Source organism: Toxotes jaculatrix, chromosome 4 (assembly GCF_017976425.1).
Source record: "Toxotes jaculatrix isolate fToxJac2 chromosome 4, fToxJac2.pri, whole genome shotgun sequence".
In the NCBI taxonomy this organism is placed as follows: Eukaryota; Metazoa; Chordata; class Actinopteri; family Toxotidae; genus Toxotes; species Toxotes jaculatrix.
The window spans coordinates 156116-180492 of NC_054397.1; the positions used below are offsets into that span (position 1 = coordinate 156116).

At 52.0% G+C, this 24377-nt stretch overlaps 1 protein-coding gene across 3 annotated transcripts; it reads right to left on the reverse strand.

Moving 5' to 3' along the window:
* Positions 1–520: 520 nt before the first annotated feature.
* LOC121180747 (son of sevenless homolog 1-like) lies at positions 521–24046 on the reverse strand. Of its 3 annotated transcripts, none has more exons than XM_041036375.1 (23): positions 23201–24046; positions 18612–18737; positions 15640–15771; positions 15377–15541; positions 14255–14464; positions 13988–14131; positions 13790–13900; positions 13303–13401; positions 12446–12573; positions 9287–9948; positions 7843–7924; positions 6740–6856; positions 6555–6658; positions 5974–6196; positions 5756–5875; positions 5322–5484; positions 4635–4752; positions 4378–4550; positions 4135–4251; positions 3517–3790; positions 2829–2873; positions 2048–2169; positions 521–1584 (listed from the first exon to the last, which is right to left on the reverse strand). In XM_041036375.1, the coding sequence occupies exons 1-23, from the start codon at positions 23285–23287 to the stop codon at positions 1111–1113; spliced, it is 3996 nt and encodes a 1331-aa protein (XP_040892309.1). In that variant the 5' UTR covers positions 23288–24046; the 3' UTR covers positions 521–1110. The 3 variants fall into 3 exon arrangements, with proteins under 3 accessions (XP_040892309.1, XP_040892306.1, XP_040892308.1); XM_041036374.1 differs by lacking the exon at positions 521–1584 and adding an exon at positions 2471–2571 and having other exon boundaries at positions 2073–2169; XM_041036372.1 differs by lacking the exon at positions 2829–2873 and having other exon boundaries at positions 523–1584.
* Positions 24047–24377: the final 331 nt, after the last annotated feature.

Sequence of the window (24377 nt, forward strand, 5' to 3'; positions counted from 1 at the left end):
TTTTAAAATCAGGATTCAAACCTTTGTGTCTGACAAAGCTTAGAATAAGTTGTAGTTCCAGGTTTAGTTCTTCTGACTAAACCTGTAGTTAGTCTCAGTTATTTCGACAGACTCTGTCACAGTTCAGCATAAAGTCCAGAGTAGGACTGGCTCAGGAAACTGAACCGTCCCTTAGTGATGCTGCTATAGGCCGAGGCTGCTGGGAGACTTCCCATGATCCTCTGCACACCTCTCCTCTTCTGTCTCTGTCCCTGTCTGCAGTATCCACTCACTGTTCTGGGATCTGAATGCTGTCCCTCTAACATCGTCCACTTCCTGTGTATCGTGTATCATGTTCTATATGCTGCATGTCCTTCTCCTCTCCTCCATTCCCAGCTGTCCTATCTTCCTCCTCTCACCCAGCCCGGCCCTCAGCAGGAGGGTCCTGTATAAACAACACAGAACTGAATTGAATTGAATTCATGAAGCAGGTTTAAATCAGTCCAACCTCAGTTACCTTGGACTCTGATCCTGCACCCCCCCAGCCCTGTCCTCGTCCTAGTCCCTGTCCCCGTCCCCCCAGCAGATAAAATAAAGACAGTGCAGCGTGTTGTCGTCCTTCCAGCTCTGTGGTAGAAACACGTTTATTCCCTTGTTTTAAAGAAGGCAATCATCACGTTTGTATCATCAACAGTTCCACCAGAACCACTACAGTACCTCTGTGGTTCTGGTCCAGTACCCGGAGGCTTCTGACGCACCGACACCTCAGACCCAGAGTCCACTTAAGTCTTTGGGGGACGATATTATCCACAATCCTTTGCACGAGTCTCATCAGGGTCTCAGCTCAGAGGTGAGAAACAGAAATGAAAATCTGACCACAGACAGACGAACGTGTTCCAAACGTTCTCCAACGTTCTGCTGGAGGCCGCACTCAGTTTTTCAGAATAAGGGCACGTGAACTGTATTTTATTTTTTATCAGTCTTGATCAGAACGTCGCAATCGATCGATCGGATGTTAATAAATCGTCTGTCCTGATCCAGTCAGCTGTAGTGTTAGCGTGTCTACACCCACCCCTCCACAGACTGTCCAATCAGTTGCCCCGTCCCTTCAAGAGTGTCCAGACTGTCCGATCACAGTGCGGGGGGGCTGTCCAGCAGGGGGGCGTGGGTCAGAGACTCCCTCTTGTAGGTCTTGGGGGGGAGTTTGGGGACACCGTGTCGGGGGGGGACAGGGGGTCCGTCCAAAGGGAGGAGGGGTAAGGGTGGCGAGGGGAGAGGCATCTTCCTAGAGGCAGGGGTAGGACTGGGGGTGATGGGGGTGGGAGGTGGCAGCGGGGGCGAGGAGGCAGCAGTGGTGGAGCTGATGGAGGGTGAGGAGCAGGTGGTGGAGGGGAAGAAGGCCTGAGGCAGCAGGTCACAGCGGGGGCGTCCCTGAGGGGGGGGCAGGAGGTGTAGAGGGGAACTGAGGGGCTCCCGAGGAGGAAGTGAGGGGGGGCTGTCAGGGGGGGAAGACGAGGACAAAGACGAGGAGTAACGAGGGGGGAGCAGCTTACAGGTGGGCTGACGAGGAGGGACAGCGGGGGGGCTGTCCAACTTCGATATGACCTGGGGAGAGAGAGACAGAGATGGGAGACAACACTACACGCCGCTGTCAACGTGGGTCATCAATTAAATCTGATCAGAGACCAGTTAAACATCGAGTGTCCACAGGGTCCGGCTCAGACTGACAGATCTAAGACAGACAGTCCTGTCCTGCACTGTGGATCCAGGACAGACAGTACTCTGACCCAGATGAGGGACCACGGGTTCTCATAAAGATGTCCACATTTCATGAGACTCTATGTTAGCATAGTTAGCATGGTTAGCATCGTCTTTTTTATGAGTGAAGTATGTGTCTGTCTTTATGTTGTAGAGAAACGTGCTGACGTCAGGACGAGGGAAGCGGACGTGGACAGGTCCTGTCTCAGGTCTCAGTCCTGCAGTCCTGCAGCTTGTTCCACAGTACAGAGACAGACCCGTGGACACTGCTCAGAATCTTAACGTTTCAGGATCTACAACAGTCCGGTACCTTGGAGGGGGAGGACTCAGCTGGAGCCGACTCTGGTCGTCTGCGAGGAGGAACGGGAGGGGGGACAGGAGCGTCCTCTGAACCCCGACTGAAGCTCACCATGGAGGACACCGAGGACGACCCTGAGATCAGAGAGGACACGCAGATACACACCGTTACACAACTTCACCTTCATTATAAGCCAGAGCCAGCCGATAACACACACACGCCACAGGACGCTGATGACACTGAACAACGACAACCTGCAGTCACACACAGAGCAGCTGTGTCAGGCCCTCACCTGTACACACCTGTACACACCTGTGTACAGGTGTGTACAGGTGAGCCTGCTCTGATGTCTACAACCTTCAGGTAGTTTTCTCAGTGGTGTGCTACTGGACAATGTCCCTAATATTCTGACAGGTGTTGGCTGCACAGGTGTACCTGGTAAATGACTGCTGATTAGTTCAAAGACTCAGGTGTCACACAACACTTCACCACATGGTGGGCACACGGCTGATGGTTCCCATGGAGACAAACCGTTACTATGGAAACATAGTGACACACTAACAGGTGAGCGTTGTTGGTTTGACGGTGTGAGATGCACCGATCAGATCTGATCAATACTCAGCTGATCAAACTGATCAGGAATCAGCCATAAAGTCACTGAGCCACAGATCAGTTCACACTGAGCTACAGCTAATCTGAGCTCAGGCAAACACATCACTGACAGACAGGTGAGTCGCCAGGTGAGTGTGAGGTTAATGTGACACGTATGGAGAGTCAGGAGGGTCATACTAACGTGGACCGTGAGGCAGAGAGACCACAGCAAAGATACTGTCGCAGGCTGCAGAGTGAAGAGGAGAAACACTGTGAGGAGGAGGAGGAGGAGAAACTGAGAGGAAGAGGAGAAACACTGTGAGGAGGAGGAGAAACACTGAGAGGAGGAGGAGGAGGAGGAGAAACTTTACAAACACACAACAGAAGTTTTGTGATCAGCTGTTTGATCCAGATGTTGAACAGCTGGACGATGAGCAGAGACATGGAGGTTAGAGTGAGACACACAAACTGAGGTCCTGCTCAGACCAGGTGTTACTCTGTCCCAGGTGACCTGATCACAGGTGGACAGCTCTGAGCAGCGAGACCTGATCCCTCAGACCACCCCGGGAGGCGGTCTGGGTCTCAGCTGACGTCCTGCGTGTGAGCCGGTTACAGAAATATGATGATGTAACGACGCGGCGGGTTTGACAGGGGAACCAGGCTCCGCCCCCTTCTCTGTCCAGGTGAGCACAGAAAATTCACAGGTCACATGATCCTTTTTCGGTGTTTGTCATGAAAGAGCCAAAAAAAACTGATGGACGGTCACAGACTGTGACACACACACACACACACACACACACTCACACACACACACACACAGCATCAGCTTTGTGACTGGTTAGTGGGCGGGGTTAGTGTTGGCTCTGTGATTGGTCGGCTGCGGGTCTTACTGGAGTGGAAGGGGCTGCTGGGACCCTGTGGCGAGTCGAACACGCTGCCTACGTCAGTGGAGCTGGAGGCGGCGGAGGCAGGTGGAGGAGTCAAGGGGGTTCGGGGGGAGTTGGGGGCGGAGACGGCGCCCCCTTCGGCCTCGGTGTCAGGGATGCGGCTGTAGCTGATCTTTCTGGGCTCGTTCTGCAGCGGGGTCGGGTGCCTCATGGTGCCGGGCCTCGCCGAGGTGGGACGAATGCCCGGAGACTTCAGAGGACAGGTGTACTTTTTCACCTGGACACAGGTGAAACAGAAATATCGTCTTGTTAATTCTACACATTTTTACTGAAACGTTTGTGGATATTTATGTCGAGCGTTTAGCGATGGAACGTGATCGAGACGAACACCTCACAGGTGCGCTGTAGTCTTCACTCAGCTCCACTGACACTGAAGTTTTCTGCTACTTTAGAAACAAATGCACTTGTAAAAGTTGGAAAAGTTCACCTTCACCCGTAAACACAAGCAATCTGCCTGTGACAGAGTTCCTCAGGGTTCTATTACAGGTTCATGTTTTACATTTATTTGTTCAGACCACAGGTGTTCCTACTGAAACACGGCATTACCGTGGTGATACTTACAAATCGAGGTAACGATCGGGCGTTTCGAGGTTCGATCTCCAGAGATTTGTTGAACAGATGATCAGCGAAGTCCTTCTCTGACATGTCCTCCATTGGGTTCAGGTTCTCAAAGAACTTCTGCTCCAAAAAACACACAGAACCGACCTCAGCACGAACCTGAGCTTCAACTCTCAGCTCGTTAGAACCGTATCAGCATCATTAAAGTCTGCGAGTGCGACAGAATGACCTGTGGACCAAACTGACCCTGATGTCGTTCTCCACCCTCAGACAGTATGGCTGGTTCTGGTACTGTTGGATCTCTCCAGTGATTTCAGCCACTTTCCGTCTCTTACTGAAGTTGATCAGATCTTTGCCGTGTCTGCGCAGGAAGTCGGGGTTTCCCTCCTCCGTCTTCAGGATGTTGGTCAGGTAGATTCCTGTCGGACACACAGGTTTATTATTTAACCTTTGATCTTCTTGTTTAAACCTTTACCAACAGGTGATAGTGTGTTGGATCATACCAAAGAAGGGGACACAGGGGGGGTTGATAGACCGCAGTTTGGCTAAATATTTCTTGTAGTGATCTTCACTCAGCTCATGAGCTTCCTCCAGGATTTTCCTCTGTCGACTTGGAATTTGCTGCAAATGAAAAACAAACGTTTATGCACCTGGAGATGATTCAGTTATTTATTCAGCTCCTCCCACAATCAGAACGGTCTCAAAGAGTCTGACCCCAGATCAGCACTGAAGGAGAAACCTGGACAGAACCTGGATCATGTGGGCGACCCACGTGTCAAACACGTGCTCCTGTTTGTTACAGTCGGTTTTGACCCAGTTTGACCCCAGTCACTGAAAGAACATCATGTTGAATCGAGGACATTTTCATTTCTCAGTCATTACTTTTGTTTATGGTTGAATAGATGGTGGTGATCACCGGTGGCAGATGGAGGAGGCGGGACAGAGTTTACCTGAGTGAACAGGTATGAAATGTGTGTAGGCGACCTCAGGTTTCACTCAGACATGTTAAAGTACCTCAGCCCTTCTTCAGTTTACCTGTACTGATGGACCTGGATCCTGTGGACCCTGTCCCAGTCTACCAGACGTCTGCCCTCAGTCCTGAACTGGAACAACTTCTCTCCACAAACAAAATAAGCTGAGGTCACGTTACAGAGTAAAGTTATAAAGTCTCAGAGTATTTGTGTCATTACCTCAAAGGTGTGGTCCAGTCTGTAGACAGGTGAGGAGTTCATGGCACTGACGATCTCCAGAACTCCATTGAAGTTGTTAAGTTCCTGAAAAACCTGCAGGATCTCAATGATCCGAGAAACAACAGCCACTCGCTCCTCCAGGTTCTCTGTTTCTACAATACACCTGCAGAGAGAAAACACACCTCACTGCTGCTGCGGGACAGGTAACAGGTCACACCTGACACCAAACCTTCACCTCCTCTTACTGTCTGAGGAAGGTGAAGCTGAGGTGTGGAGCAGCCAGACGGCGAAACAGCTGGAAATCACACAGGAGTTCACTGGGTGATGTTGGAGGTGTGGTTGGAAATGTGATGTGATTGGAGGGATGTTTGCGGTTCAGGTTGGACCGGTGAGTGTTGTACGGTTGGAGCTGGTGATGGAGGTGGAGGTCTTACTTTTCGAACCACAGGGTGAGGTTGGTGGTATGACGGATCATCCTCAACAAGTTGGGCGAGTGAATCTCTTTGTCCTCTTTGGTCCAGACACTGCCGACCAGTTCTGAAGGCTGTACGGCCCTGCAGGAGGTCAGACAGGTGTGTGTCAGGTGTGTGACAGGTGTGTGACAGAACAGACAGGTGGGTCATAGATCAGACAGCTGTGTGACAGGTGTTACCTGTAGAAGTCTGACTCGAGCAGGGTGAGCTGGCGGGCTATCTCGATGGGGTGCAGCGTCATGAGGTCGAACTGCTCGATGTTTCCTGGTTTACAGATGTGCCACTCGATTGGAGGAGGGGAGTTCTGGAAGGTGATGCTGTGACTCGGTCCACTCACCTGCACCAGCTTCTTCCTCTGGATGATCTTAGTGATCGACTCCACCCACTTCCTCATTGCCTTACCTGAAACACATGACATCATGTACCTGTAACAACCTTCCAGTGTTTACTTAGTTAGCAGGCGTCCAGGTGTAGGTGTGCTGTGAAGTCCAGACGGAGTCATACTTTTTACCAATGTGCTCACAGATAGCAGCTTCCTTCTTCACCTGTCATCACTTTGCACCTGGAGGATTAAAACCATTGGGGCTGGATCGTCAGGCGGACAAGCTCTGACAGATACCACCCCCTCTGGTCGTCAGAGGAGGCCGTGATCGACTACAGCCCAGACCTGTTACCCCGCTAACGAGGAGTAACTGCTCACGCTACCACCTGAGCTGAGTGACTCCAGGTGAGATCACAGGTGTTTTTCTCAGGTACATACCTCTGACTGAGGCGATGAAGTCCTCCAGCCGCCTCAACAGGTGAGAGTCTCTCTCAAAGTCATAGAAGTGATGCTCCACCCAGTGACGGCACACATTCAGCACTCTGCAAGAGGAGCAGGAGGAGGTTATAGAGGGAGGAGGAGGGTCCAGGGTCCCGGTAACCCCACCAGGTGCGGTTCTCTACCTGAGCTGGACCGGCTGAACGAACTCTTTGCGGAAGCGTTTCAGCTCGGCGCTGAGCGGCTGCTCTCCTCCCTCCATCTGATCCGCCTCGCTCGGCCTCGGCTCCGGAATCTCGAACCTGAACACACCGCAGATCTCAGATCAGCCCAGAGTCTGTACGTCTGAGTCACTCACACACAAAGTTCACGCTCATGAACCAGAGCAGTGGACTGGGACCAGCGCTCCGGGCTGCAGAACCTGAATTCATCTCAAACACAGAGAGAAGATTCATCAAACTGCTTTTCTTTCTCTCAGCTTCTGTTCCTCTGGTTCTTATTTGGATGATTCCCCCTGTGGTATGAATCACACTCACAGTCTGAACACAGGTGAACCTTCACCTGAACCGGTTTTAAACATAACTGAAATATCAGACTCAGATAAATCAGCTGTGTATCTGAGCTCTGATGGAGGAGCACCAACACTGTCACCTAAGAAGAGCTGAATCGAGGGCAGCTGGACTTGGTCGTCAACACCTGAACATGTTTCACGTCTCACCCCAGAGGCTTCCTCACTTCTGACTGGGTGGAGGGAAGTCCCGCCCATTTAACCTGTAGGGGTCAGTATCGAGGCCACTCGGTCACCTGGTGCGTTAGGGCCGCTGGAGTCACCTGAGGTGGAGTCTGGGGACGGCGCTGTAGGTGGAAGCTGGCGGCAGACCTCCTCCTTCACTCCTCTTTCAAACCACCTGTCCTCCCTCGTCCTTCAGGTGAAGGTAAACTGCTGAGTCTGGACCTGGGGAGCTTCTGATTGGTGGGAGTCACAGAGTACAGGTGTGTGCGTGGGGGTCTCCTGTGTTCTTTGTGGGTTTTAATTTTGTCCCATGTGTCGTCCACGTATCTGAACCAGCGGCTCTTTGCTGGACGGGAATGAAAGGCCGGCCTCAGAAACCACCACGGTTCAGCCCGAGGTGCAGACGACACAGAGCCTCTTGGATGAGAAATGAAACAAGATCTACAACCAAATCCACTTTCCCCCGATACAACTCTCCACCACCACAAAACACAAACACTTCGTGTGCAATGAGCGTCTGAGATGTTCTGATTGGTCCCTGAGGAGTGACCTCACCTCTCCATGAGCAGGTCCAGCAGCTCCTGAGGTTTACAGAAGGATCTGTAGGTGGTCAGAAATGTTCGGACAAAGTTTGGATCTGAAGGAGGAAACAGACACAGGAAGCAGAACGGCATCAGAAAATACCCTGATCATTCAGGAGGATGAGGACGAGGACGGGTCTGGACAAACAGAGACCAGGTTATTGCAGGGAGGCCTCTATGTTTAAACTCTCACTGCAGAGACGTCTGTGGGCCGCCCAGCACATCCAGCTGTGCCACACCTCCACAGCACACACACACTCTGTGTGTGATCTGATTGGCTGATGAAGCTGACATCACCTCACTGTGAAAACACTGAGAGGAAACAAAGAGGGGACGCCTCACTAACAATCAGACAGGAAATACACAGACACACACACAGACACAGACACACACAGGGAAACACACACACACACACCCCTGAACAGGTCACAGGTGCGATTCCTGACACTCTGAACGTCTCAGAGACACGCTCATCCAGGTACAGATGCATGGGCGTTAAAAGGAAACCATGTCCTCACAACACAGGTAGTTAAGAACACTGTGTGTGTGGGTCTAGACAGGAAACACCTTTTTCCCTGAAAACACACACATTTATTATCCTTCGTGAGGACCCTCACTGGCTCCCACAATCCAACGACAGCCTTGAACCCAACTCAAACTAAACTGGTCTCTGGACAAGTGAAGACCACACATACTTTCCTCACTTGTACTGTGTACGCCTCGGGTCCCCACAGAGCATCAGAGTAAAAACACAGACTGCAGCTGTTTCCAGGTCAGCTCCGTCAGTCGGCAGCTTTGTTTCCGTTCTAACAGAAACATTAAGTTTTCCGGCTTTTTCTGCCACTTTTTACCCATCATGCAGCAGTGCAGCAGCAGCTAAACTCAACCTGTCACCTCCAACACCTGATGACATCACACTTACCTGCCAAAGCAACTGCTGCGTCTAAGAAACTACACATCCAGAAGGACACAGAGTCTTACAGGGCACTGACTGGTCATGTAATCATACGGAACCAAAGGCTCAGAATATTACCCAGAATCCCCGCTGGAATGACCTCTGAGACAAGGATATTTGTTTTGTCCAAAAATAGCATCATTCTTTCAAAATAAGAGCTTACAGCAAAGACCCAAACCTGTTGTGGATCAGACTTACAGATCTGAAAAGCAACTGTGAGACTGAAAACTGCCTAAAGCCTCAGATTCGACATGTGTCGCCTCAGGTAATCCGAGGTAATCGATCAGATCAAAACAAACAAAATTCAGTTTAATCTGAAGGTGTTGTTTACCTGTGGGCCAGCAGGACATCACAGGAAATTAGTTTCAGGTGTGGTGGAGAGAACTGACTGTTGTAAGTTTTACCCAAGTGACATCACATCTCATCTGGTTCTGTTAATAAACACCTGAGAGTCACTTCTCACCTGCGTACATGTGGAAGGTGAGCCTCTCAATCAGTTTTAGGACTGTCCCTGCTTTGATGATGGGAATCCCAGACTTGGACTGGACGTTCTCCTCAAACACGACATTCTCCTCTGAGTCCGGCTCCGCAAACCGGTACACCTCAGCTCCCGGCAGCCTCATCTGCTCCTCCTTCTCCTCCTGCAGCATGGCTGAGTCCAGCATGCGTTCCAGCGTGCTGCGGTACTGCAGTGAGATAAGCGCCGCCATCCAGCCGTTCTTCTCTTCGGCCGACTTGGCAGCAAACACCACGCTGTTCCCATCCTTCAGGATGATCTCGAAGGCGTGCCGGTACTCACCCTCCTTGTCGTCCTTGTCATTGATCTGAACTTTCCGCATGAAGAACTTCTCTTTGAGCCGGTACTCTGCTGTGGAGCTGGCACCGGGCAGCCGCGGCGGGCCATGGTTGGACTTGCAGCAGATCATCAGGCCGTCAAACAGGAAGATGTGGCGCTCGTGTTTGGCGCCCACGCGGGTCAGAGTGCCCTCCATGATGAACTCATTGCAGCACTGGCCAATGTCCTTGCCCTCCCAGCCGTCGATGTTCTTCTGGATCTCGTTCATCTTCTTGATAGCCAGGTGCTTCCCCTTCATCTGATGGCTGTAGAAGCGACACGCTGACTCGCTGCACAGAAGAAAAGCAGAGTTAGCGAGGAGTCTTCAGGCTGTGCTCGGAGGACCAGCTCCAGCACAGGTGCTTCATAACTAACATCAGTAACGACCTTTGTTGGACGATAAATTGTCCCAGAACGAGCTGTGAAGACACTGACACGATGAACAGCATAATAGTACATTATTTTCTATGCTTTCAATGTACACACGTCCCCTGTTCACCTCACATGCAGACACTCACCATGGTAAACTGTTCCACAGCAGAGTGTGAGGTGCAGCTCTCAACCAAACATTATGAAGAATACCTGTTAGCCTCGAGCAACAGGTGAGCTTCCCTTCACCTGTGTGTGTGTGTGTGTGGAGGAGCTGCCTGAGCATCTGAACTCACAGGTCCTGGACTGTATGAAAATATACTTCTAGTTGTGTCCCTGTGTCTGTGTGAATGTTCATCTCCTGGATCAACTGTCAGAGCTTCACCTTCATGTTCCCACTAAAACCTTGAGAGTCGTCTGACGGCACAGCTGCTAACATCCAGGTGTCTCCTCCCGTCCCCACGGGGAGCTCTCTGCAATTAACCAGCACATCCAGCAGCACTACCTCCAACAAAGGACCGAGGACCAAGGACCGAGGACAGGGGCTTGTTCTAGCTTCAGATATTGAGTTTTATTTTGAAAGCATCATCAGCAGACTAACTAATCACCTGCTTCCTGAACAGGAAGCTGCTGCTGCTGTTGATTTTATGGGAAAGCAGAGTCCTGCCTGGACAGACTGTGGACAGGACATTTCATCTGCAAGTTTCTCAATTAGCGTCAGCAAAAACTGTTAATGTTTTGATTTCCGTTGAATTTTCTCGGATGAAAAGGTGAACACGACACAACACGGATGTTTCCACGCAGACATACGCTGCAGGGACGACCTGAGTCAGGTCATCAGCTTCAAGCTTCTGCTGTGTCTCAGTCTGAGAAGCTTAGTCCAGTTTGAACGCAGCAGGAGGCAGGTCGAACCAAAGCCGACTCTGACCGAGCCCTATCATCTGTCTGCAGCTGGATCCATCAGGGAGGGTGGGGCAGGACCTGAGGAGCAGGGCCTGAGGAGCAGGGGGCCTGAGGAGCAGGGCCTGAGGAGCAGGGCCTGAGGAGCAGGGCCTGAGGAGCAGGGGGCCTGAGGAGCAGGGCCTGAGGAGCAGGGCCTGAGGAGCAGGGCCTGAGGAGCAGGGGGCCTGAGGAGCAGGGCCTGAGGAGCAGGGGGCCTGAGGAGCAGGGCCTCCTGCTCCTCAGGCCTCCTGATCTCTGAGATGGAGCGGCCTGCTGCTTTACTCTCAGCCAGTTGAGACCAGTTGCTGCTTCAGCTGCAGCTCACTAATCAGTTTACAACATAAACCCCTGAGGTATGCCACGGCTGTTTCACAACAAGCACAGCCCCCAGCTGCCCCCATACACCTCCATCTGCCCCCATACACCTCTGTCTGCCCCCATCTACCTCCATCTGCCTCCATCTGCTCCCATACACCTCCAGCTGCCCCCATCTACCCCCATACACCGCTATCTACCTCCAACTACCCCCATCTGCCCCCCGCCTAACCCCAGTTATCCTTCTGTGTGCAGTTCAAATACAAAGAAAGTGAAATCACCTACGTCCTCATATCCACCTGTCAATCATCCACCCATCTGTCCTCCTCCTGTCCTCCTCCTGTCCTCCTCTTCTTGCTCAGAGTTCTGAAGTTAAAACTTTATTAACAAACTGCAGCAGTGAGTCTGAATCTGCTCTGATCTGTCGGAACAGAGAACAATAAGCAGCCGAGCAGCCCCTCCCATACTGACGCTGCTTCCTTCTAACCACACACACACACACAGCTCTCAGGCCAACCTACGACCCCCCCCCCCCCCCCCCCGCCCCCCGCCCCCCCCGCCTTCCCGGTCTATTTTAGTACAGGGAGGATGGGAGGAGTCCAACACACTGGACTGTGTGTGTGTGTGTGTGTGTGTGTGTGTGTGGATCTGCTTCTTTCTTTGTTCCTGCTGAATCTGAATCTGTCCTGTTTGTTTACTCCTGTTTGTTTATTGTTTTTTATTTTCCGGTGAAACACGACACATTTCCTGCTGCGACGTTTCAGACAAACCTTCTGTAAACTCTCAAGGTCAATCACACACAGGTGACATCGCACACAGGTGAATCATCCACAGGTGACATCGCACACAGGTGACATCGAGTCCTGAACATGTGAAACCTGCTCAATGACAATCTGAGCTCTGTTCATCAGACTTGATTCTGTTTGTGTTTATTCCTGTGAAGCATGTTACTGTGTGTGTGTGTGTGTGTGTGTGTGTGTGTGTGTGTGTGTGTGTGTGTGTGTGTAGCTGCTGTTACATGTCTTATTGTTGCCTTTCCTCTTTACACAGAACAGCGTGTTCTGAGCCTGGTCACTGACATGATTAGGTGTGTAAGGTGAAAGTGGTGGATGTGTACAGGTGCACAGGTGTACCAGTGTACAGGTGTGTACGGGGGCGTACCTGAGCCTCCTCTTGGCGAGGCTCCTGGAGCAGATCCTCTCCATGCTGCTCTGCAGGTTGAGCAGGGCTGTGATGGCCTGTTTCAGACACTCTTTATCCTCCTCATCCTCACTTTTCTCCTCCAGTTGCTACAGAAACATGTGACTGTGATCAGCACCTGTACAGGTACGCTCGCTTTCACAGGCTGTAGTTCAATATTTAAGCCTGCGGGACATGTGAACCACCAAGACCAGAACCGACTGTGGACCAGGACACAGTTTATATTGTGAATGAGCAGAACCTACAGAAGCTACAGGACCTTTACCCAGACCTCAGTCCAGGTCCAGCAGCTCATCTGTCCCCTCCCTTCAGAGTCTGGGATCAGATTCAGATCAGACCCCCCCCCCCCCCCCCCCAACCCCCCCACCCCGCTCGGCCCTGAAATAATCTGAAGAACATGACTGGTGGTATTTCAGATATTTAACCTCAGCAGGGACAAAGGAGCTTACGGCAGCATGGTGGAAAGTCCCAGACCAGGACTGGACCCACAGGATACTGGTCTGAATGGGAACCAGCAGCAGGCACCAGTCTGATACTGGGAATCATGGTGGACTTAACTGGGTTCTTAACTTTTAGCTGCTGTCTGCTGCCAGTCTCTGTCAAAGACCTGCGTGTCAATCTGAGATCAGCATCCAATCACACGGAGTCAATTATGGAACATCTGGACCTCTGAACATCTGGACCTCTGACTGGTTTTTGTTTATGAGGTGAATCAGGAATATCCCTAAAGATCCAACCCCTGACTGGTCCACAGGGGGTGCTATTGGTCTTGGTCTAAGAACAGGTGTAATACAGGTGCACAGGTGTAGTGGTCTCACCTTGAGGATCTCAAACAGGTGCAGACAGTGGTAAACAGGAGTGAGCAGCAGTCTGGGCAGGACATACTGAACAGCCTCTTTAAAACCTTCACAGATGGACTGGAGACACACAGAGACAAACAGCAGCTTCATCATCATCACCACCTCTGACAGGTGTGCGGTCTGTCAGCGTCTCCTGAGCAGAAACTCTCCCTGTACCTTCAGTTTGAAATATTCACATTCTGTTTCTGACCAATCAGGTTTGTTAATAATAAAATACCCATAAGCCTCGGCGCCTGTCGCTTTAAACTGCTGAATGTTTGATCAGATGTCGACATAGTGAACCAATCAGCTTACAGCAGCCTGTGAAGCTCTGTGATTGGCTCGTGAGCAGATCTTTACTCACACGTTCTGACGGCTGAAGCAGGAAACTGTCGTGTTACTCTAAACTACAAACGCATCGTTTAACTTCCTGCTCCTGATGTCATAGTCAGGGGGCGGGGCCTACCTGCAGGTGGAAGGCAGCTCCAGGTTTGGACACCTGACTGAGGAAGTGTTCATGGAAACCAGAGCGCAGGATGTCCTGAGCGTACGTCTCATAGGGGTCAAAGGCCAACTCCTGTCAATCAAATCACACATCAGAGAGAACCAGACGTAATAAGTCAGACACTCAGGTACGGGGACGGCCAGGTACAGGTGCACACACCTCAGCCAGGTCCTCAAAGCAGCTTCCCACCAGAGGATGAGGACTTCCTTCATCTGTCATCTCCACCGTGTCCTCGATCAGACCCAAGAGCTTCACCGTCACCTCGTGGATGTCTACGATCCGACTGAAGATACTGTCCACATCCTGACACGGAGACACGTCAACCACACTGATCAGACTGCAGGGCGTCAGAGTAATACCAAACACAGGTGATCAGACAGGTGATCACACAGGTGAGCAGACACGGAGGTGCTGCCTGATACATACGTGCTGGGAGAAGAGCATGGGGCTGGAATTGAAGGGTTCCCTGAACACCTTGATGAGCAGGTTGAGCTGTCTCAGGTACTGTCGACCGTCGGACATTAAGCTCCTCACCAGCTCATAGTAACTCTGCTCCTCATTGGCTGATGGTTCCTCGTCCATCAGAGGGAAGCCACTGATGTCCTCCTCATCCTGGTGAAACATGTCCATCAAAACCTGCACACAGAGAGAGAGACAGGTAAGGGACAGAGACAGGTGAGGTACAGAGAGAGAGAGAGACAGGTGAGGGACAGAGACAGGTGAGGGACAGAGACAGGTGAGGGACAGAGAGACAGGTGAGGTTCAAACAAACGATCAGAGCTAACGAAAAGAACTGTTCTCTCATCGTCACGGCAACACTCACCTGCTCAAGCTCTCAGTGTGTGTGAGTGTGTGTGTGTGTGTGTGTGTGTGAGAGTGTGTGTGTGTGTGTGTGTGTGTGAGTGTGTGTGTGTGTGTGTGTGAGTGTGTGTGTGTGTGAGTGTGAGTGTGTGTGTGTGTGTGAGAGTGTGTGTGTGTGTGTGTGTGTGAGTGTGTGTGTGTGAATGTGTTTGTGTGTGTGTGTGTGTGAGTGTGTGGGTGTGTGTGTGTGTGTGAGTGTGAGTGTGTGTGTGAGTGTGTGTGTGTGTGAGAGTGTGTGTGTGTGTGAGAGTGTGTGTGAGAGTGTGTGTGAGAGTGTGTGTGAGTGTGTGAGTGAGAGTGTGAGTGTGTGTGTGAGTGTGTGTGTGTGTGTGAGAGTGTGTGTGTGTGTGAGAGTGTGTGTGAGAGTGTGTGTGAGAGTGTGTGTGAGTGTGTGCGTGAGAGTGTGTGTGAGTGTGTGAGTGAGAGTGTGTGTGAGTGTGTGCGTGAGAGTGTGAGTGTGTGTGTGATTGTGTGTGTGTGTGAGTGTGTGCGTGAGAGTGTGAGTGTGTGTGTGAGTGTGTGTGTGTGCGTGAGAGTGTGTGTGTGTGTGAGAGTGTGTGTGAGAGTGTGTGTGAGTGTGTGCGTGAGAGTGTGTGTGAGAGTGTGAGTGTGTGTGTGAGTGTGTGTGTGTGTGAGTGTGTGCGTGAGAGTGTGTGAGTGTGTGTGTGTGAGAGTGTGTGTGTGTACCTTGTCAGCACACATGGCCACAGTGATGTCCTGCTGGGAGATCTCGTAGTGTCGGATGTTCCTGACGTAGTTTCCGGCGAGCTTCAGGATGTCAGCGGAGATGTACTCCAACACTGCCACCATGTAGACCGACACCTGGTGGTCTACCTTATAACCCAGCACCTCCTGACAACGCAAGGCATCATGGGAAACAGAGGGTCAGCACAGAGCAACATGGTTAACGCAGCGGCCATGATGACGGTGCAGTGAGACAGCTGTGGGACCTTGAGCAGCGGGTGGATCTTGTCGACGGGCAGCGCCAGCGGGTTCCGCCTCTTTCTCTTCTCGATGGCGGCCTGAGCATCGGCGATCGCCCACTTATCAATCGGGTGAGGAAAACTCTTCTGAACTCGCTCCTGAGGGGAGGAGGGGGAGGACGAGTGAGGACAGAAACCAAACTCCACTGGACTCTACTGGTCTACATATCTGGGCTCATATAATCTAAACATCTGGAATCTGGTCTAAACATCTGGTCTGATCAGGTACAGTCACATCTGTCAGAAACTGAGTCAAACAGAAACCAGCAGCAATGTTTCTGTTTAACGTCACAGGTGCTGTTGATCACACTGCAGGACACACCTGTCCCATGCTGTGACTGGACAGCTGGACGGAGGTGTAGGACACAGAGGAATCAGATGAGTCACCGTCTGTCGGTCACACACAAGAACAAGACTAACACGTTCCTACAGGTCCACCTGAGGAAGCTCTGAGTCCGACAACAGGTGTTTTACCACCTGCAAACAGTTAAAAGGACGAACACCTGACCTGGACCTTCTCTCTGTGCACAGGTGCTCGATGCAGCCAAACAGCTGCTGTCTGTACTCTGACATCACACAGGTACACGCCAGGATCCGGTTGTATTGTGTTCTGATTACATTTGAAACGTACGACGTGTTTTAGACTGAAACACGTTAGTTTGAACTTTCATGTCTGATCTCTGTTTATACGTCAGCACACCTGCTGCTTACTGAAGCTTTCACCTGTCAGTCAGCTGTCCGTACGAACAGGTAAACAGGTTCATCTTGCTGTGATGGAGGAAAAACTCCACAGGAGAAATTTATTCTACATCTAAAGTTAATATGAAGCTTCATCAGTCTGAGCTGTTACTTCCTGAGGCAACTGGACCTTTCACTTTCATACGAAAAGCTTTTCCAGTTCTACCTGGCAGGTGAGGAAGTCCAGGTGTTAACACCTGGTTACTGTGGCGTGGTAGTCCCTCTGAGTTCAGCCTCACTGGGCATCTTCCTGTGCCGATCGGTAAGATGGTCACGTGATGCTTTCACACCGGCAAACCCAGCGGACAGCTTCCACCTGCGTCGTCCTGCCTCTGACTCTGTGGTGACTCCATTTCACCATCCACACCCTCAAAGTGTTAACGGCCCCATCAGAGGTTAAACACCTGCTCACCCCACCAGCCAGGTAGAGCTGAAGAAGCCTTTCAGTCTGAGTCAGGCAGCTCTCTGTAAGGTCACTGTTCAGAACTAAACTGCAGCCGGATCCTGTGGACATCAGGGGTTAATGTCAGACAGGTGGGACCACCTGCAGCTCTCTGATTGGCTGTTTGCTGCAGTGCGATCAACTGACTCAACACACCACCAAACAGGGACACGGCACACACATGATCTGAGGCCGAGGAGCAGTGAGGGGTAAGAGGTCAGGGGGAAGGGGTCACAGGTCAGGGGTGGGGGTCAGTGTGGTAACACACCAGAAGTCTGTGGTGTTTTACCAGAGAGCACCTCATTATCTCACTGCAGCCTCCATCAGCTGGAAACAAGAAACAAACCGGACCAATCACGCTTCAGCCTCACGGTGATGTCATCAGGTACAGGTGTCATCACAGGTTAAATTACAGACGTTTACATTTCAGGTGAGCCTCTTGTAAACATACAAAGCACCATTCTGCATTAAAAACAACAAACTGGAACAAACTGGTCAAAATCAATGAATTGGATTCACACTGTATCACACACGTGTTCACTCTGCTCTACCTGTGCTGGACCTGTGCTGGACCTGTGCTGGACCTGTGTTGGACCTGTGTTGGACCTGTGTTGGACCTGTGCTGGACCTGTGCTGGACCTGTGCTGGACCTGTGTTGGACCTGTGTTGGACCTGTGCTGGACCTGTGTTGGACCCGTGCTGTACCTGTGTTGGACCTGTGCTGGACCTGTGCTGGACCTGTGTTGGACCCGTGCTGTACCTGTGTTGGACCTGTGTTGGACCTGTGTTGGACCTGTGCTGGACCTGTGTTGGACCTGTGTTGGACCTGTGTTGGACCTGTGCTGGACCTGTGTTGGACCCGTGCTGGACCTGTGTTGGACCTGTGCTGGACCTGTGCTGTACCTGTGTTGGACCTGTGTTGGACCTGTGTTGGACCTGTGTTGGACCCGTGCTGTACCTGTGTTGGACCTGTGCTGGACCTGTGCTGGACCTGTGTTGGACCTGTGTTGGACCTGTGCTGGACCTGTGCTGGACCTGTGCTGGACCCGTGTTGGACCCGTGCTGGACCTGTGCTGGACCCGTGCTGTACCTGTGTTGGACCTGTGCTGGACCTGTGCTGGACCTGTGTTGGACCTGTGCTGGACCTGTGCTGGACCCGTGCTGTACCTGTGTTGGACCTGTGTTGGACCTGTGTTGGACCTGTGCTGGACCCGTGCTGGACCTGTGTTGGACCCGTGCTGTACCTGTGCTGGACCTGTGCTGGACCTGTGCTGGACCTGTGTTGGACCTGTGCTGGACCTGTGCTGGACCCGTGCTGTACCTGTGTTGGACCTGTGTTGGACCTGTGTTGGACCTGTGCTGGACCCGTGCTGGACCTGTGTTGGACCCGTGCTGTACCTGTGTAGGACCTGTGCTGGACCTGTGCTGGACCTGTGCTGGACCTGTGCTCACACACTGAAACTACCTTCTGCTGCCATCATCACTGATTATCCCCAAAGGTTTGTACAGTTTAACAGCGTCTGGGCCGGTTTTCTTCCCTGTGACGACAGAAGAGCACAGACTGATAACGACGTTGTGTCAGAGGTGATGATCTCTGTGTTAAAAGCCTGGTCCGACTCCGAGCAGCTCCATGTACCCACCCGGCTCTTTGTGTGGATTCACGAGTCAAACTGGACTAAACTTCATCAAACACACTCAGAGATAATTAAAGGACGCCTGAGGATGTGTGTGTGTGAAGACGTGTGTGTGTATGTGTCACCTCGACATCCTGCACGGTGCGTGGCTGAGCCTGACACAGCATACTGAGCAGGAGCAGGATCAGCTCCTCGATGTACTGCAGTGCCTCCTGCTGGGACACCAGGTTGGGATGCACCTGGTTCAGAACCTGCAACACACACACACACACACACACACACACACTGTAAACACTGGATCTGACTGCATCAGTTCCATGAACAAGCTTCACAGAGATAAACAACATTTCACCAGTTTGTGTCAGAGGCTGCAAACTGTCCCTGAGCTTCACTGTCTCAAAAAGGACAAAAAGTCAGTGTGACGTCTTTTGTCAACAGCTTGGCTGTATGGGACAGTTCCCAGCATGCACTGCTCTGTAACAGTAGAACAGGCTGAAGTGAAGCTCATTCTGTGCTGCCACCAGGTGGAGGAGGAACTCTGCTGCAGCAGGTGGGGCTGTGGCTGCAGTTCTATCTGCACACATGACAAACACCATGGAACCAGAGTGTGACATCACCAAAGACCAACACACACCTGTGCAGGTGTTTTCAGGTGGATCCGAGTTCAGCTCAGACTCTGGTGATGTCATCGAGCTACATCAGCTCACGATCACAGAGATAAATGACCTCAGAGCATCCACCAGCTCACCTGACCTGAGAACAGCTGCTGATAGACCAGGTGAGTCCATCACCTGAAGCTGCACGGCCCATAAAGAGTGAGAACGCTGCAGCGATTAGACTGATCCACTGACACTCACTCAACATCTGTGCACAAAAAGCTTAATGAAATATTTTAATTAAACAGACTTCCTGCTGCTGCTTCACAATAAAAGCCTTCCTGAAGTTTTCCACTGAAAAACCGACGTGTGACTAATGTGAAGCAACAACACACGCTGCTGCTGCCCTGTGTGTACAGACTAACACCACAGCCAGGTGGTAAACACACCTGAACTGTCCCTTTAATGCTGCAGGACACACAGCACACTGACACTGTTTACTACAACACACACTCCCGCCTGTGCATGAGAGACACCTGTACCCAGGTGATACAGGTGAGCACATCGTGTTTGAACACACCGACCTGCATGTTTCTGTGTGACTAACAACAAACTGACCGGGTCACCTGAAGCAACCTCATCAGCGCACGTGACTCCACGTGTGCAGGTGAGATTTAACAGTCAGGCTTTATCTAAACCAAGAAATCCAGCTGTCCATCAGCATGTGGAGCACATGACCTGAGCTGTGAGTGTTTGTGTTTTCCATCAGGTGAATATTCCATCACTGTGATAACGATGTGGTGAAACTGAAGCTGTTCTCACAGTGATTCTGTGTCTCAGCTCGCACGCGGTCACGCAGCTGACACAGCAGCCTTTGCACTGATGAGCTCTGGTAACCGACGTCTCCTTCGGTCAGAGTGACAGTCGACGGGTCCCGTGTGCTGAGGTCTGGATGTGGAACCACACTGTGCTCTGCTGCGACGCCTCTCTGAGGCCTGGTGCCTTCAGGTGCTGCTGGGAGTTAATGAACTGAAGCAGGAGTTTCTGTGGACAGCAGATACTGACCGGTCAGGACAGATTCACTGACTTCCTGCTTTAACCACATCATTACTTTGTTTTCTGTGCCAGTTCTGGCAGAAGAGTGTTTAACTGAAATAAATGATTTATGCTGTAAGCATGACTGTGATATGTTCAGAAGCACAGTCTCTGCCTCCACAGGTCAGCGACCAGTTACTTTGGTTTGTATATTTGTTGATTGCAAATGTTAAAAAACACAACGTTAAACAAACCATGTCAAAGGTTAACTCATGTTACAGGCTGTGTCCGGAAAACGAACACTGGTCAATAAACTGGTCACGTTACTGAAACTCTCAGAAACCAGTACATGCATCTGCCAGGTCGTCGTCCAATCAGGACCACGCTCCTTTAATGATGCCTGCTGTGTTCTGTTGACCTTAGATCAAACGTCCTCTGTCCTCAGAGAGATGTTAGCATGTCTCTGCACACCCCCTGACAGACAGCACACACACAGCTTTGTATATGATACATACAAGAGTTCAGGAGCAACATCAACACATAACCAAAGGAGTGCCAGGTACAGACACGCCTCCACCACCCTGAGTCAGTTCAACACCTGAACTCCACCTGCTGCTGCTGGGAGGGAAAACCAGGTAGAAAGCACCAACAGCTCCAGACTCACTGTTCTGTTACATGTTCGAAGCACAGGAGCAGCAGCTGTGGGTGTCGATGGAGCTGTGAAGCCTGAAACCTGTGGTTCATATGAGGTTTAACTGTTTCCTCCTCAGCTGTGACTCAGCAGTTTATTAGTGCTGACTCGCTGCTGCTGCTTCTCTCTGTACAATTCTAAAGAAGCTGCTGACTGCCTCTCAGCTCCTGTCACTGTTAGCTATCTGTATGCTACCATGCTAACTGTCAGCATCACTGATCACGGAGAGCTGTCTGCACGGTCCTAATGCCTCTCTCACTGCGCTGCAGCTCACTGCCATTTTATCGTCCACGGTCAGGTGATCATGATCTCGACCGTCAGACACCAGCAGACACCGTCAGACACCGTCAGACACCAACAGACACCGTCAGACACCAGCAGACACCGTCAGACACCAGCAGACACCGTCACACACCAACAGACACCGTCAGACACCAACAGACACCGTCAGACACCAGCAGACACCGTCACACACCAACAGACACCGTCACACACCAACAGACACCGTCAGACACCGTCAGACACCAACAGACACCAACAGACACGTCACACACCATCAGACACCATCAGACACCAACAGACACCGTCACACACCAACAGACACCGTCACACACCATCAGACACCAGCAGACACCGTCAGACACTGTCAGACACCAACAGACACCGTCAGACACCGTCAGACACCAACAGACACCAACAGACGGGGTCACACACCAACAGACACCAACAGACACCATCAGACACCAACAGACACCGTCAGACACCGTCAGACACCAACAGACACCAACAGACGGGGTCACACACCAACAGACACCAACAGACACCAACAGACACCGTCACACACCAACAGACACCAACAGACACCAGCAGACACCAACAGACACCGTCACACACCAACAGACACCAACAGACGGGGTCACACACCAACAGACGGGGTCACACACCAACAGACACCGTCAGACACCAACAGACACGTCACACACCATCAGACACCAACAGACACCAACAGACACGTCACACACCAACAGACACCGTCAGACACCAACAGACACGTCACACACCAACAGACACCAACAGACACCAACAGACACCAACAGACACCGTCACACACCAACAGACACCGTCACACACCAACAGACACCGTCACACACCAACAGACACGTCACACACCATCAGACACCAACAGACACCAACAGACACCAACAGACACCGTCACACACCAACAGACACCAACAGACGGGGTCACACACCAACAGACACCAACAGACACCGTCACACACCAACAGACACCAACAGACGGGGTCACACACCAACAGACGGGGTCACACACCAACAGACACCAACAGACGGGGTCACACACCAACAGACACCAGCAGACACCAACAGACACCGTCACACACCAGCAGACACCAGCAGACACCAACAGACACCGTCACACACCAACAGACGGGGTCACACACCAACAGACGGGGTCACACACCAACAGACACCGTCACACACCATCAGACACCAACAGACACCAACAGACACCAGCAGACACCAGCAGACACCAACAGACACCGTCACACACCATCAGACACCAACAGACACCAGCAGACACCAACAGACACCAGCAGACACCGTCACACACCAACAGACACTGTCACACACCATCAGACACCAGCAGACACCAGCAGACACCAACAGACACCGTCACACACCATCAGACACCAACAGACACCAGCAGACACCGTCACACACCATCAGACACCAACAGACACCAACAGACGGGGTCACACACCAACAGACACCGTCACACACCATCAGACACCAACAGACACCAGCAGACACCGTCACACACCATCAGACACCAACAGACACCAGCAGACACCAACAGACACCGTCACACACCAACAGACACCAACAGACACCGTCACACACCAACAGACACCAACAGACGGGGTCACACACCAACAGACGGGGTCACACACCAACAGACACCGTCACACACCATCAGACACCAACAGACACCAACAGACACCGTCACACACCAACAGACACCGTTAGACGGGGTCAGACTGCAGTAGATTGCCTTGTGCCTGTTTGTACCTGCAATCAGGGAACACACGCCTGATGATCTGGTGTGTGTGTGTGTGTATCTGTGTATGTTACTGTATGTGTGTGTTTCGTGTCTTTCTTTGGTTGTGTGGACAAACTGGTTTGAGTCCATCCTTGTGAGGACATGTTATCTGGTCCTCTCACCTTCACAGGTCTGTGTGAGGGCTCAGACCTAGTCTTAAGGTTCCGGTTCTGGGTTAGGGAACGCGTTATGTCAACGAGTGTCCTCGCAGCTAATGCAGGACAAGAATGAGTGTGTCACCGTGTGTTATCGTGTGTTGTCGTGTGTGTCTACCTTCTCCAGTGAAGGCACCAGCAGGCCTCTCCACTTCGGTGCGTTCTCCTCGTTGAAGAAGTCGTACTGCAGTTGGGCTGCCTGCATGGCTGCTGCTGCGGGGTGTGCGTGGTCTGAGTGCAGCAGCGGGGCCGACACGCACGGTTCACCGGTTTACATTAACGCCGTGCCGGTATGTCTGGGTCCAGCAAGGCAGTGAAGCGGTGAGCGGGGACGGGCCGTTCCTCCAGAGCAGCTGCCGTCACTGCGACCATCGTCGGCCGCTACACGGAGAGCTAGCTGCGGCCAGATGTTCCGCAGCTAACGGTTAGCTCCGCGGCTAGCAGCTAACTGAAGGTTGCAGTTCTGTTTATCGGGGCGACAGCATGGTGGCCGTTGTCCGTTCCATACCAACAGTACCGGGACTCGGCGTGACAGTTAACGGACGCTGCTGAGCTGGCTGGTGATGTTAGCTTGCTAGCATGTAGCCTGGCCGCCAACGTTAGCAGCGGTTAGCAGCGAGACGGATCCATCAGCGGCGGCCCGGTCAACGGGCGTACGGTCACCGGTTGCTGCTTAACGTTAGTTTCTCTGTGAGCGGACAGATGGTGAGGGTTATCGGTGTGAATCAGCGGGCTCCTCGGTGCCCTCTGCCCCTCTCCGGTGCTACCATTTTACTGGTCACAACGACTCTCCGGCGGGGCGGCTCCGTGAATAAACCCTGCTCCTCCACAACGTGTCCGCGGCTCCGACTGTGTCCTCCGGATTCTTTCAGACAGCAGCACCGGCCCTGGCCCCCTGACAGGCGTACAGTCACCGAGCTAACGGCCGGTCACGGTGAGCAACGGTCGTTTGTTGTGACTTCAGTTTACGGTATCGTAGACTGTAGAGCGGCTGGGCATGCGCAATGGGCAGAGGCTGACGTCCATGGGCGGGGCTGAGTGGGAGGGGCTTCATGAGACGGTGCGTGGCAGAGTGACGTCTCCGGCGGCCATCGGCGGTACTGCAACCAAAACACAATAAACTGCACCTGTGTGTGTGTGTGTGTGTGTGTGGTGTCATGGCCGCACGCTGCTCACTGACGGTCGGACCCGCTGTTCTCATCAGATCACCGGCTTCACTGCTTCTGTGTGGGTGGAGTGAATCTTCTCAGCACACTGGTTCTTTGGTTCTGGTTGTGGGGCTAAATATCCAGGTC

Bases quoted from the DNA above. Each gene is read 5' to 3' on its own strand.
- LOC121180747 (XM_041036375.1), bottom strand. From the start codon at position 23,287: ATGCAGGCAGCCCAACTGCAGTACGACTTCTTCAACGAGGAGAACGCA. The intron at 6,659-6,739 runs GTAGAGAACCGC...CTCCTCTTGCAG, and splicing joins GTTCAGCCGGTCCAGCTCAG to AGTGCTGAATGTGTGCCGTC. The intron at 4,252-4,377 runs GTCAGTTTGGTC...TTTTTGGAGCAG, and splicing joins GGGTGGAGAACGACATCAGG to AAGTTCTTTGAGAACCTGAA.